The sequence below is a fragment of the Microcebus murinus genome, chromosome 8 (genome assembly GCF_040939455.1).
Source record: "Microcebus murinus isolate Inina chromosome 8, M.murinus_Inina_mat1.0, whole genome shotgun sequence".
Taxonomy (NCBI): domain Eukaryota; kingdom Metazoa; phylum Chordata; class Mammalia; order Primates; family Cheirogaleidae; genus Microcebus; species Microcebus murinus.
Window position 1 is genome coordinate 70,268,285 of NC_134111.1, and position 15,335 is coordinate 70,283,619.

Here is a 15,335-nt window from a genome sequence, read left to right on the forward strand (position 1 = left end):
GCCGCGTCTTCTCACAATTTCCAGTCTTTGGGGACAATTTCTCTGTGCCCTCTTAGGACAGACCAGAATAGATTAGATCCAGAATGAAGAGAGCAGGAAGGAACGTTACCCCTGGTTTTAGAAGTACTCTAAAGAGATCGTCATCAAAGATATAATGTGAGAAGGAAGGCATAACAGTGGGAATTTAGGCTTCTCTTAACTGATGCTTGTGAAGCTTATTGTCATATATGGTTATTACAAAGGTCTTATCACCTGAAACTTCAAACACCATTGACTTTTCTTTCTCTTTTCCTTCTCCTATGCTGTCAGCCACCAAGTCCTTCCCATTTTCTCACTGCAGTGTCCTTTATTTGTCCCCTCCCATCCTGAATTCCACCCTACTATTAATATTTCAGGGCTTAATCTTATGTATATAAGGACTAGTAGTTGCTCAGTTGTTCCATATCTCTGCCATCTTTATTCATACAACTAGCCCCTTACTACAAGAATATTCCCTCTAACTACTTTGATTACATCATCACTTCAATCCAAAGTCTCTAATGGCTACTCACTGTCTACAGAAAAAACATCCCAACTCTTTGGTCAGTTTTTCACCACTCTTTAGAAGTCTTCCTACTGGTCTTTCCAGTTTAGTCACCCATTACACTCCCATCTAAACTCATCACATACTAACTATAACTTTGGGCAAGTCACTTAAGTTCTCTAAGCTATAGATTTCTTATAAAAACAGGTCTCCATCATTCATGATAAACATTTCTCCCCTGTAATGTATTAGGAGGATGGAAACCATGTCTCTATCATGTTTACTGCAAATCCCTGGTGATGTGAAATCATGAATGAGCAGAAACTGTTTACCTCAGTGTTGCAGTGAGGATCAAATGCAATGTAGAAAAACATTTTTTTGTTTGTTTAATTCTAAAACTACACAAGCGCTACTTATCATTATCACTAGGGGTCAAATGTTGTAAGCTTTCAAAATAAAATTCACTCAAGGTAATAATGAAATCCATTATCTCAAGTCCAACTAGAAATTTTAAGTTTTCCATGATCAGATAAAGCAAAATTAGGTCATCACAGATAAAAGAGACTATTAGGAGAGCCAGGAGAATCAGTACCTATAAATCAAGTGTCCAGGCACATGATGTATGACAAATAACCTAAGCAAAAAAGAAATGACTCTTCAAACCGATGGAACTCAGATAACAAATTATCTTAAAGATGAGGGATGAATACCTCTAGGCAAATCCCAGAGGCAGAAGGTATATTTATGCCTATTAAAAAAAAATTACCTTCCCATTATGGAACAAAATGTTTCTGCATGTATATAATCAGGAAATGACCCAAAATAATTTATAGGTAGGTCCCAGATAGAAAAAAAATTGTATACCTTTATAAAGAAATAACTTTAAGATTAAGCAATGGATGCACTAGAAAACGAAGCAGAAAAATGGACACAACAGGAATCTCTCCCCGTCCCTTCTCTTAATTTCAATTTCCAGGTACAAAGACTGGAATAAATGGAGGTTCTGTGTGAGATTTTGTCGTCAGCCTCACATCCCGGACAATGCTCCCTCCACAACCTGTCAGATCAAACATCTTTCTTCTCAGATCTTATAAAAAGTACATCAGTGATAAAACCTACCCAGACTTGAACTGAGAAGCTCTGGTGCCAAATGTCACATTGGTCCCATTTCACTGGGGCTTCTAATAGACTTGTCCATTATTTCTGCCACTATTCAAAATGTCATAAAATAGGAATTAAATTATTTTTACAAATGGACATGGTTAATACCTATTTTTCAATAACCCCATATCCTCTTTATGTCGATTAACAAACTTTTATTACTAATATAAATAACATAAAACTTGTTGATTAAGGGAAAAATACAAAGAGTACTAAAATAGAATCACCTATTTTACTCTACCTAATTTCTTAGGAATGTTTTGAAGGGATGGGTGGCCATTAGAGGTACAATGATGCACTTATAATTATAAGGACAAATGGGTGTCTACATCTAGGTCAATTGTGACTTGCATGTAGTATCACAGCCTAATGTGATATTAAGAGGCTTGTCCAAAACCCATTCTCTAAACAATTATGTTGCAAATGCCTTGAGAGCAGGGGCTCTTTCTTACTCTGTTATCCCTGACAGCTTTTAGGACTGTGCCTGGGAGAAACTGTGTGCCCAGTAAATGACAAATTGCTAAAACTCTAATATGCAGATTCCTGACCAAAATACAAGGGGGCAATTCACAATTAACTAACCAAGTATTAAAAATCATGTTATTTTACTTAAGTACAAAAATACTTAAAGATTAGGAAAAAATAAATGATGGGGGAGGGAAAAAGAGAAAGAGTATGTGTGTGTTAGGTAAAAGAAGGGAAGCTAAAGACCATAAAATTACACATAGGTAAGAAAGTTTTAAAAATCCCACTGTAAACATGAATAAAGTACCAGGTTAAAACTTGAGAAGTGGGAGGCAAAGTAATGATGAAATGCTTGGGAGCTGGAAAAACACAAGCCTGGTTCTGAGCTCTAGCTCTGCCACTTAACTAGCGATAAAACCTCAGGCAAACTGCTTAAAGCTTTTGAAGCTTCAGTTTCTGTTCTGTTAAATGAAGATAATGACATCTACATTAAAGGAAGGCTAAATGAGATGGTTCATATACATTTTTGAACACAGTGCCTGATACTTCAAATGTGAGTTACTATTATTATCACTAATAATTGTTTTCCTTTCCAAAACATTTTCCTAAGGATCACAATGTTTCTTGCTACAGCTCATTCACAAGGCCACAAGGCTCGAAAAATAGAGAACCAGTGAAAACTATGCTTTCTAGGCTCCTTGTAGATATGTGTGACCAAGACTCTGGCCAGTGAGATGTAAAAACATGGTACTCTGGGAAATCTCCTTGCAAGGGACAGGTGATCTCTCCTTCTGTCTTCATCTATCCAGCTATCTGAAATAATGATGCAATAGCTGGAGCTCCAGCAGCCATGCTGAGCCATGAGATGAAGCATGGCTGAGCAAAAAGATGGAAGGAGCCAGGGGCTCTTACAACTTTATGAACCACCTGCTAAACCCTGGACTACCTACCTCTAGCCTTCTTTACATGAGAAAATACAATCTTGTGCATTAAACTTTGTATAGGTTTTCCATCACAATCCAGTCAAACTAAATCCTAACTGGTAACAATGAAGTCTCCAAATCGCAAATAAAACGTGATCTCTCCAAAATTGAAGCCAGAAACCACCATTATACATAGGAATGTTTGTTATTCGATAATAACAATATCTCATTATCATTCCCCTTTAATATAGTTGAGTGGCAATTCCAAATTTAAATGAAATGTTTAGTTGGAAACTTATAAAGCTGGGGTTTGTACCTGTATTTCAGTCTGACTCCAAAGCCCAGTAAGTAATACCTCTTTCTCTACCTCTCTTCTTTTCATATATCTTTTCTTTTTTTCCATTCTGCTTTCTGCCTACTATCTTTTCCTTTTGGGGTTCTTCCCACTCTTCTCACACCTCATATCTTACTTGATTTTAGAAAAGCACGTAAGCATGTATCAAATTAAGCTGACAATAACGGCCACTCACAGCGCTTAGCCTCGCCACTGTTTCAACACTGAAAAGCCTGCTACCGATCCCAGCAACACACTGTACTTACTCTACAAAATTCTCATCGCTAACCTGTGGGAAGCATGGCCATGGGTGGGGAATAGGTGCTATCTGTGTCCCACAGGGGCTCCATTTCAGAGTCAGATGGAATGTGCATATTGTTTACACATGCTTCTTAAGTCTGCCAAGACTCTACTGGGGGAAGAGTTCTCGAATAAGACCTCCATCAAAGCCACATAGCTAGAGCACTAACAGAAGACAGCATTTCTAAGAAGCAATTCCTTGGCATGCATTTTGGCTGTGCTGCAGGTCCACTGTGTGACCTTGGACAGGTTTCCTTAGCGCTTTGCTTTATCCATGTAAAGGGGATTTCTCAGGTCACAGATGAATTGTGAAAAGTATATTCTACTTTTAAAAAAAGAGGAGAGGATAGTGCTAATTCCAGGCTTGTCATTTCTATTTGTGACACACATTATCAATTATGTCAGGAAAGTGGATCGCTTTCCCACAGGAAATGCTAACTAGTTCAAGCCACCAATAAAGTTGACCTAGTACTTTTTTTTTCAATTGGGTCACTCTTATGTCACAATTTTTGAATAGCCTGTAATCATTTATGAAAGTATATAACATGTATTAATAAATATTGTCTAGATAGAGTATGTTGAGAATGCAGACTACACTTTTTTCATGCAATTGCATGAAAAAATAGATTCTTTTCATTTTAGCCACTAGCAAAGCAAATTTTGAACAATATTGATTCCCTACTGCTCAGTTTCACTAAGGAAATTCACGTCAGCTTTACAGTGCTGGGCCAACTAAGACTAACAACTCAAAAACTGAAAGGAATGCAAATACACAAACTCAAATCTTACTTTAAGAACTGTTACCCTTTCACTGCTTCAGGGCATAGTCAGAGTCAGGAAATATGGGCTGGTTGGAGCCAAGTGGTATTTCAGTGAGGCCAACCAAAATACAATTCTTTCTTTACACAATTCTTTCTTTCTTTCTTTTTTTTTTTTACTTCTATTATTTTAAGAAAAGAAAAAGTCATCAGTATTTGTGAAAAAATACCAACCTCAGGCTCAACAAATCTAAGTTAAAGAAGTTTGAAATTGTTTCCAGTTAATCTTTTGCCAAATCAGGAATACATATTAAAAGGCCATGTAAACAAAATAAAACAAAAAGTATTTGTAACTATGCTACAGAAAGACAAAACATCAGATTTTCTATCTTTTTTTCTCTAAAGAGCCATGGAAACAGCAGAAGAACAATTGATAAGTCAGAAGCACTGCACATTGTATCTGTTCTAAATTCTGGTTTCTCAGCCCTGCAAAGTCTTAGAAATGCTCAAAAAAGGTTAATTATAATTTACTTTAATTTATATAAAGACTGTATTTACTCATCCATTCTCTTCTTTCTAAAATACAAATTTCTTCTCAGCTCCTGGCCCCTTCCCTCAATATTTCCCTAATTATAAAGGAATAAACATGCCATTATTTTCTCTACATTATATCTTAAGACAGACTTTGTCACAAATAGTAGAGATGAAAAGGGCTGAATGATACAATTTATTCTAAGTAAAAAATAGTCATATTAATTTGGTTCTTTTGAAAGAGCAAGTAGTCCCATGACCGATGTAGTCATGACCTCTATATCGGTCACAAAAAAGGTTAAAGAAGATTATTTAGTTAAACTGCTATGATTGTAGCTCTACAGTTGCTGGAAGAGAAAAGAGGGATCCATGGTACTTGGGCTAGAGTTATGTAAATAGCTGGTTAGTAGATGTGGATAAGTACAATATAAGCACATACCTTAGATGTCAAGTGGTAGCTAAGGCAGTGATTTTTACATGTTGGAAGTGGCAGCATTTAGGTGATAGAAATGTAAGCAGGGAGCCAGTGGTATACTAGAGATGGCTTGTACCAGCTCGTGAGAGCTGATTGTGAAATTTTCAGCAATTCCATGAACTGGATGATGTGATGCTGATAGCACATAATTGGCCATGGTGGGAGAATTTATACCATGGAAATTGGCAAACACTACAAATCAGCCCTCCTACCTCACCTGGGGAGTCGACTGTTAAAACATTTGCCAGTACATCACTGTGGAAGACTGGGAATGGACTTATCCAAATCAACACATTTTAGGTGGAATAGAAGGGCATTATCATGAAATTTAATAACAGTATATATGTGTGTATATATATTATGCATATACATATATACTGTAAAAATATTTTATTTATTTTTTTTATTTTTTTCACTTAAACCTAAGGTATGAAATAAAAATATTTTAAAATACTTATATTTTAAAAAGATCCAATGCAGGTAATGAGGACAACTATTTAAAAAGAAAAGGCATCTCCATACTTGGGCAATTCTTTCAAGATTCCATGAGTCTAGCATTTTACTCAAAAATATATCCATAGGCCGGGCGCTGTGGCTCACGCCTGTAATCCTAGCTCTTGGGAGGCCGAGGCGGGCGGATTGCTCAAGGTCAGGAGTTCGAAACCAGCCTGAGCAAGAGCAAGACCCCGTCTCTACTATAAATAGAAAGAAATTAATTGGCCAACTGATATATATATAAAAAAAATTAGCCGGGCATGGTGGCGCATGCCTGTAGTCCCAGCTACCCGGGAGGCTGAGGCAGAAGGATCACTTGAGCCCAGGAGTTTGAGGTTGCTGTGAGCTAGGCTGACGCCACGGCACTCACTCTAGCCTAGGCAACAAAGCGAGACTCTGTCTCAAAAAAAAAAAAAAAAAAAAAAAATATATATATCCATAAAACCAATCTCTGCTCTATTCTCTCATTCAAAAAGGTATACAGCTCAGGAAAGATACTTTACTTTTGCAATTTGCCTTCTACGTATACTTATTTGTGGGTTTTATTTTCTAATCTAACATCTTTACCCCTTTAGGCAAGAGAATGTAAAAAAAATGTGCTATCTATAAATTTAGAGTTTAATCATCTCCATCTGGATTAATCCATAACTTGAGGTAATGAAAACAGGTAACTACCACAAAGAGATATTAGTTGTTTCAAAGCAATTAAAGAGATATGTCACAAAAGTATCAAATGTAATGGTCAAATAGATGACATATTTTTCAAAATTCATCACTTATCCTGCTAGGAGACTCTCACTTGAGACTTCCAAATATTAAGTTGCATTTTACTCACTGAGCTAAACAGACCTTGTTCCATTAAAAAGTGGCCACCAGTTTCCTGCAGGATGGAAACCAGGGTCTGGGTCATCAGTGGGACAACTTCTGCAGCCACACCGGAAGTTAGGGTCTGGCAAAATGAGAATACTCAAGCAGGCTCAGCCTGTGGGAACTTCCACCACACAAATATTTGTTCTGTTCTCAAATCTGTCCTGACAACCGTAAGTGCTATTTTCTGTGGTTATAAAGTTGGGTATCTGGACCATTCTGATACTTAAACCCCCAATCTGATACCCCAAATCACAAACCCCCAGAGTTACAAAGCTTAGATGTAGAAATAGATGTTGATTTAGCTGAGAGATATTGTAGCATATGATTTTTGCAGGGAAAAACACAAGAGACTACAGGAAAGATATTCTACTTTAAATATGAAGATGGCTACCATTTCACATTTTTATTTTTCAAAAACCCACAAAATTTATTATATATCACTTATAAAGTTTAAAGTTTCTTAGTATTTCAATTTAAGCCCAAGCAGAATAATCTGGGAAAAACACCCTGTGTTAATATTGTTTGAGATAATAAAGCAAAGAAGCAGAGGGGGAAAAAATTCACACTTAACATTTGAAAGGGAAGTAATTTTTTTTTTTACTATGAACACTTTTTCTAAAAATTAAGTCAAATAAGCCTATTATGTATACGTGAGAAATAACAAACTTCATAGTATTTTTCTCATTACCCATGTCATTTTAAAGTGGAATTCTCTCTGTTATGCTTAACTCTCTACAATGTAGCTTCCACTAATTTCATTTCGTTGAAATGGGTCTCTTGAAATTCACCCATTATTTCTCCACTGGAACCAGGCATAACCCTCTGGTGCTTTCCCATCTTGGTGTTTTTCCCCTCTGTATCCTATGTTCACTGTTCCTTTTTATCAACATCCTACTCATCATTCAAGGCTCAGCTCAAATACTACCTTTACTATGAAAACTTTCCAGCTATCCCATGACAGAAATAAGTCATTCTACACTGGACCCTTGAATAACATACACCAATGCTAAGGCACACATTATTTTATAATCCAAAGAAGAGGCATTCAGAGTAAAATAGCAATGTCTACAGGAAAAGTGGTTAGTGGCTGTGGGGCGCGGTGACAACGCCATTGCAAGATGGCGCCGGCTTCCTGGTCACGCCGATACTACAGGACTGATAAACAGGGTGAACCGCGCAGGTGTAGGGGCTTTTCCTGTCTCATCAAGTATGCATATGAAGGATCTTAGCTTGGCCTATCAGTAATAACCCTCGTGCACTTTTAACCTATCCCCATCACTTCCCTCCTTCCTTAGAGTATATAAGTGTGTGAGAGCTTGTGCTCAGGGTCTTCCGCATCATGTAAGTCTAAAGGGAACCCCATTAAAGCACGGTCAGAAGAACTCCAGTTGCCGCGTCTTCCTTGCTGGCGAGGCGGGCGCGACAAGTGGCCTTACACAGGAGTGCATGATTTTGTGCAAATGTGTAGGTCTGATTTCAGTTCTAGTCCTAAGTTACCTGGCTTCCAAGGACGTTTTGAAAACCCTACTTTCATGACTATGGCTGATGAAGAATACAACCATACTGTTAGAAATTCACTGATTTAGCAAGAGAACAAGTCTACCAGAGATACCACAGTAACAGAGCACTCACTATGGAGAAACAGAGAACATTCTGGGTTGTTATACAGAAGTAAGGCAGAAGCAAACATCCCATATCAGACTACCCTGCAATGGTCAAGAACAGCACGAACAATGACAAATAACAAAACCAAATCCTACTATGAAAAAGCCATTCTGTTGGATCACCATGGTTAATAGAGACCAAAAGTTCCTTAAGAAAAGGAATTAGGACACTGACTTTAATCCTATAGTATATCCTTTATAAGTCATCATGCATTTCCAATGAGAGTAAGGATTCATCCATTAACAAATCTGTATCATTTTCACGAAATGCCAAATTGATGAAACTCTTTAGTTACTATTCCATATAGATCCCTTCTTCTACCTCTAAATTTCAGTGAAATATGGATAATAATAATAATATCCACCTCATAAATTGCCACAAGGCGCTTATTGCATCCTGCAAAGCCCTTACTATCATCATGATTGCTGGAAGATATCCATTTACCCTCACCCTTACCTACCCTGCAGGATAAGAACACAGACAATGGAGCTGGACTGCCTGGATGCAAATCCAATTCTATCACTTACTAATTGTGAAACATTAATTAATTCACTTAATCATGCTGTGCCTCAGTTTCCTCTTTTATCAAATATGGATAAAAATAGCACCTATCTCAAGGCTGAAGTGAGCATGAAATGAACTAATCTAAGTGCTACAACAGTGTCTGGCACATAGTCAGTGCTACATACTACAGACTGCTACATTAAGTGGCACTGTCATTGTTGGCACAATGGCACACATATAGTAGACATTCAAAAGTGTGCTGATGACTAGATAAGCAAAAACACAAAAGGTAGATGTTGTACTTGAGAAGAGAAGATGGAGCCAGATTTCACAGGCCTGAAGAGCTCAGTTTGAGAACATTCCTCTTAAGAATCATTTCCTTTGATATAGATGAGAATATAGACATCGTGTTCCATGTCAATTCTAGAAATCAGTCATCACTGTGGGAAAACAACTTCGTAATATTTAATAGTTTTTGATGTTATATTAGAAAACAGTTTTCTCCCTTTGAATGTTCTGGAAGCAAAGCACTCATTTTAAAAAGTGGTCTAGCTGGGCACAATGGTATAACACTTTTAGTCCCAACTAGTGGGGAGACTGAGGCAGGAAGATCACCTGAACCCAGGGGTTCTGGGCTGTAGTATGCTTTGCTGATGGGGTGTCTACACCAAGTTCAGCATTAGTATGGTGACCTCCTAGGAACGGGGGACTACCAGGTTGTCTAAGGAGAGATGAACCAGCCGAGGTGAAAATGATGTAAGTCAAAACTTCTGTGTTGGTCAGTAGTCAGATCATGCCTGTGAATAGCCACTGCATTCCAGCCTGGGTAAGATAGTAAGACCCAGTCTCTTTAAAACAAAATAAATAAAATATGAAATAAAATGGGGTTAAAATTCCAGGGCCAGAGGAAAACCTATTAGCTGCCTATTTATAAGACAGGAATTAGGATTCCTAATGTGCTGCCCAAAGCAGCGCAGCCAAGGACAGACCTAGCACCAGCCTCCCCAAATGTTCCTTTAAGTTATTTCAAGTCACTGGGAGCCAGTCACCTGGAAAAGAACATACATAGGGGAATCAGAAGGAGATAAACCTGCTTTAGTTAAGGTGTCCAGCTTAGCTAAAAATCTTATTAAAGTCTTAATGCACAACATAGGGCAAGCAGGCTAAAGTGATAAGCTTTGGGATTTGTCTGATAATCCACCTATTCCACAAGGCAGGAAGCCTTCAAGTCTTTCATATAGAACAGCATTCTAAGGCAAAGCCAGCAGCAGACTGAGGTCAGCTATCTACCAGCCTATAATCAGGGTTCTATACAATGCCAACTTTAAGTTGTAACCCCAAATCAGTCAAAAATCCCCAGAGAATAAGACATTTTGGATAGTCATGCTATGGACATAGTTGAGATACTGTTTCCCCTGTTTAACCATCAAAACGTTTACGAAAACTATGAGGCTGAAATTGTTCTTAAGAATACATTACAATTCTTTTTAAATAGTATCATAAATATAATTTAAACTTTTCTCAAGGTCAAGGGTTATTAATAAAAACCTCTCTCCTGAAGTATGTCTGTCAGTTATGATTGGCAGGTACTGCTCCCTAACTTAAATCTCTAGACAGAGCAGAAATATATATAGCATTTTCTCAACTTGGGTTTTCCCAGGACCCATGGTTCTCTAATGAACAGAGCTCCTTTAAAATTTTGTCTGAGTTGAGAACAGAGATGAATTCTTGGGGTGCTACTGCTCTTTTATACCCAGGTGTAAATACCACCAGTATTTTCCACAGTCCTTACTTGGACCATCTATGCGGGGGGTCCTCAAACTTTTTAAACAGGGGGCCAGTTCACTGTCCCTCAGACCGTTGGAGGGCTGGACTATAGTTAAAAAATAACTCTGAACAAATTCCTATACACACTGCACATATCTTATTTTGAAGTAAAAATACAAATGGGCCAAAACACCTGCATGTGGCCCGCGGGCCGTAGTTTGAGGACGCCTGATATGCCTTTCCATTTAGTGGAATGTTTACAGACATCGTGCTCTCAGGCTGTTAAGTCAAACTCAGCACCAGAAATGCCACGTCCTCCCCTGGTGTCCCTACTTCCAGCTTCTAGGTGTCCTAGAAAGGCTTCTCTGTCATGCCCACCTGATTCTGAGTCAATACCATTTTACCTGTGTTCCAGGGACATAATCACAAATCCATTCTCTTTCATCTCTTTTAAACTTCATGCTGGCCACTTCTAATCTTCTCTTGGCTGGGAATTAAAGGTTTATTAAAAATACTTGCAGAAATCAAGCTAATAGTTTCAATGAGAGTTTGAGGGTTCCTCTCACACACTAAAAAATACACATACTTTGAAACAACTATTTCAACTGCTTATAGGTTCTCAGATAATATTGCTAGAAGCTAAGTTCAGGATGAGTAAGAGGCTACTGTGGTGTTATTGCTAGAGGGAACTTTGGTGGGAAAATGGCATTTACTGAGTACCTCACATGTTCCATTTGCCTTGAATGTTCTTTCCCTAAATACTCTTCACTTTGTTCAGGTACCTGCTCACCTATCGCCTTATCTGTGGCCTTCCCCAACCACTCTAGGTAAAATGACATTCTTCATTCCTGTCTTTCTGTAGACCCCATTCCCTGCTTTATTTTAGCTCTTGATATACTACGTGCAGTATTTATTTATTTGTCTATTGCCTGTTTCCATGACAATGGCAGGTCAATGACACAGTTGGCGTATCTGTTGTATATAGGTGCTCAATAAATATCTCTTGAACAAATGACCCAAAGATTGTTAAATACTTTACATATCATGTCATTTTAATCTTCCTAATCCTTCGAGTCACATATTCCAAGACTTTTTATAGACAGAGACACTGAGGTTAGTTGCTCAATACTTGGAGGGTATAATGTCATGGCTAAGAGCATGGCCCCTGGAACCAGAATGTCTGGCTTATAGCGTGGCTCAGCCACTGTCTGTCTCTGTGATGTTGGGCAAGTCCCAGAACCATTCTGGACCTGGGTCTCTTTATCTGTAAATGGCAATAATAACAGTACTGCTTTATCAAGTTGTGGTAAGGACCTTCTATATATAAAGAGCTTAAACAGTTCACAGCTCATAGGAGGTGTTACATAAGAGTTAAATAAATAAAAATAAAATCTTAGCTGAGGAACACCTTATAACAAGCACTAACTTTCTCATTCTGAACTCTTACTCATTTAACAACTTCCTGATTATAACCAGGCTTTCTGGTTCATCCGTCTATGGAGGAAGTACAGACGTGGTTATTCTGGCCCGTGTGACACAGTTACGTATTTCTCAGCACCAATTATTCAATCAGCGAGTCCTGTTTCATGTGCTCACAAAATCAGGGTTTTGAACCAATAAGACTGAGGCTCAAACCTGGATAGTGTCACAAAGACACTCCTTGTGCAGCTGCTTGCTTGGAGACCTTCTAGCCACTCTCTCCAACCAACACTACACCTTGTTATTCAAGTATCTACAAAATAAGCTGTATAACTAGGGAGAAAGATGTGTTATTGCTTAAGGAATCTTGTCTCTAATTAGCAGAAAATGGAGAGAGATGACAGGTAGGAGAAAACCCAGGGAAAAGTGAGTGTTTCACAAACTTCACACCCCTCTACTCCACACACTACTTCAGAATAGCACAGCAGTCATAAACAGCCTGTCTCTCCGGGTTTCACCTGAACTAGGAGATGGAATGTTTCACCTCACAAGGAGCTTTCAGCATCACTTGAAGGGTAAGGACACGTGCCAAAGCCACAGGCAGCCCACAGTCATTCAACAGCTCCCTACGGCAGCTCCCCTGTGTTACCTTGCCCTGATGATCGTGTTTCATTTCCCAGCCCCTCGGCAGCTCTAGCTGTTTGTTCGCAAACATGTTGAGGAATCCCACGAGGTCCCGGTTATGCTGGTAACGTTCAAAGTGGTGGGTGTCCCTTCGGACTTTGGTGATCATGTGCTTCAAACACGTGTTGTTTGTAAACATGCGGTAGGCACTCTGGAGACAAGAATGGAGACCCAATGTTAACCTGCTTGTGACACACAAAGGAACCATGAATATTACACATGGGTATAGCGAGGCTTCCAGTAGTATATAAAATGCATATATAACCTTTGAAAGAACACTAGACCCACACATGGAAACGGCAGAGCAAAATATCTTGAACAAAATAAAATACAAAGACTACAGAAGGTCAGGCAGTATCTACAGTTGGAGTCTAGTGTTCTAAAGAAGAGTGTGGTGGAGTCTCCTTCCACAAGGGACGTTAGGTCCTAAAGTTGCTTTTGGGCAAAAACACCACACAGTCCGAATTAAACCTTACAGGGAGCCCCAACACAGCCAGTTTTCACCCCAGCATTGGCCTAGATCATTGATTCAGCTGGCATACATTTAGGGGTCAAGCTGTATGTAAGAGCACTTGCCATATGTTTCAGTACCAGAAGGACATGCAACGGGATGAGCTGCTGTCAGTGACAGTCACACTCAGCTGAGACCACAGTAGACTGAGCTTTTCATCTCACCCTTCTCAGAGGCATAAGCTCAGTGAATAGAAAAGCAAGAAGAGCTTCCTGAACTGTATATCTCATTATTTTTTTCTTTCTCTCTCTTTTTTCCTGTCCATATATGGTTGAATGTATATAACTGAAATGCGAGTTTAATAAAAGTGCACTATACCGCCATACGGAAAAGTGATTGCTTTGTCAAAAACCTTATGGTCTTCATGTCTATGATACTTAAAGAAGATTCCAAAAATTGATTGTAAGCCATGGTTGTCCACACATGAGTCAGCCAACAGAAAGATATTCATTGCATAGTATGCTGTGCCAAGCAGTAGAAAGGGAATAACTGTATGAGAGCTATTTCCTTGAATCATCAGGAAGAATGTGATATCATGAAACTGACCAGGCTATCAATGATCTATCCTGGAATTCTGTTCTTCTCAGATTGATTCAAAGGGCTTTGGACTCTTCTTATTTTTAGTATCTCAGGGACGCTAGCCTGAGTCTGGAGGCCTTCAAGCTTTATTTCATGGATTCTGTTATTTGTTTCTAAGACAGTCCAAGGAAAACTCCAAAGACACCAGAGTCCCTGAAAATTATTTCATTCTAATAAACATTTACTCTCTTTGCTATGCCCAATACTATTAGTTATTAGGGGTAGGTAAAAGATGAATGAGTATGAGTACAGTCAACATTGCTCCTGTCTTTCCAGGCTCCCTCAGGACATGCTATGCCCTGGTCAAAGCATTTATTGCCAGCATGTGTCCCTCTAGAGCTGTCTTCCCTTTGGCACAGCAATGTCTGAAATGGAGGCTGCTCCCAGCCTAGCTCTCTGGGTCCCTGAATAACTACAAGGATCAGAGAACTGATAACATGACTTGAAATGAAAAATAAACTTCTGTTAGCTTAAGCCACTGAGATTTGTTGGTTGCAGTTACTGAAGTATAACTTAAACTATCCTGATAGATTCACCATCATTAAATACATGTTCCCTATCAAAACAAATGGACGGACGGACGGAAGGAGAGAGAAATTTGGGAAAGAGGGAGAGAAGAAGAAAGAAGACCACACTGAACTATCCTCAAATCTTAGTTCCTTAGTACACCTGAGTATAAGATACTCTGGAGTCGTATTTCAACCTGACAGTCCCAAGGAGTGGAGGTATGCGTGGTTCAGAGCACAGGGTACTGCAGATGCAGGCAGGTCTGTGCAGAGGCTTTAGGCAATTAGAGAGAATTAGAAAAAGTGATATCTAAAAGCCTAGAAGGAGACTAATAAAAGAAGTTGTAGGTTGTCAGACACAACCTAATTTACCTAACTAATAGTTTGGCCTGTGGCTGACTCTGCTTTGGAATTTTAACACATTGACTGCCATGTGAGTTGTATTTAACTCAGGCTAGTTTTGAGCCTGGGGCCTCGTGATTGCAGTTGGTCAGTGAAAATCTTGTTGATGTTCTTATCGTTACAATTAATATTGACAAATTAACTCTAAAAACATGCATCACGTTGCATATAACTCACGCACAGAAAACAATAAAAAGATAAAAAATTAGAAAGGATTGTTTTGTTTTAATAGAACACCATGACCCCAGTAAAAAAAATTTTTTTCTAGTGTGGCAGTCGATGTGTTAAATACAATCAGAAGGCATCTGTTTTCTGCATTGGGCCCAGTGTTGCTGATACATTTTCACATAAGCGGCCTGAGACCACACTGGTTTATGTAGCAATCACAGTGAGCTTTTAAGTCTTACTCCCTGGTAAGTCTTCTTTGGGGAAAACTTATTGTGAGGGTAATTCTGTTGGATAA

The 15,335-nt window shown here is 38.7% G+C and overlaps 1 protein-coding gene across 3 annotated transcripts in view; it reads right to left on the reverse strand.

Moving 5' to 3' along the window:
* HECW2 (HECT, C2 and WW domain containing E3 ubiquitin protein ligase 2) overlaps positions 1–15,335 on the reverse strand; it is a 343,662-nt gene that overhangs the window by 72,725 nt on the left and 255,602 nt on the right. For all 3 annotated transcript variants that reach the window (XM_012776959.2, XM_012776958.3, XM_012776962.3), the window contains one exon: positions 12,840–13,025. In XM_012776959.2, coding sequence (XP_012632413.2) covers positions 12,840–13,025 — 186 coding nt within the window. The remainder of the gene's footprint in view (positions 1–12,839; positions 13,026–15,335) is intronic.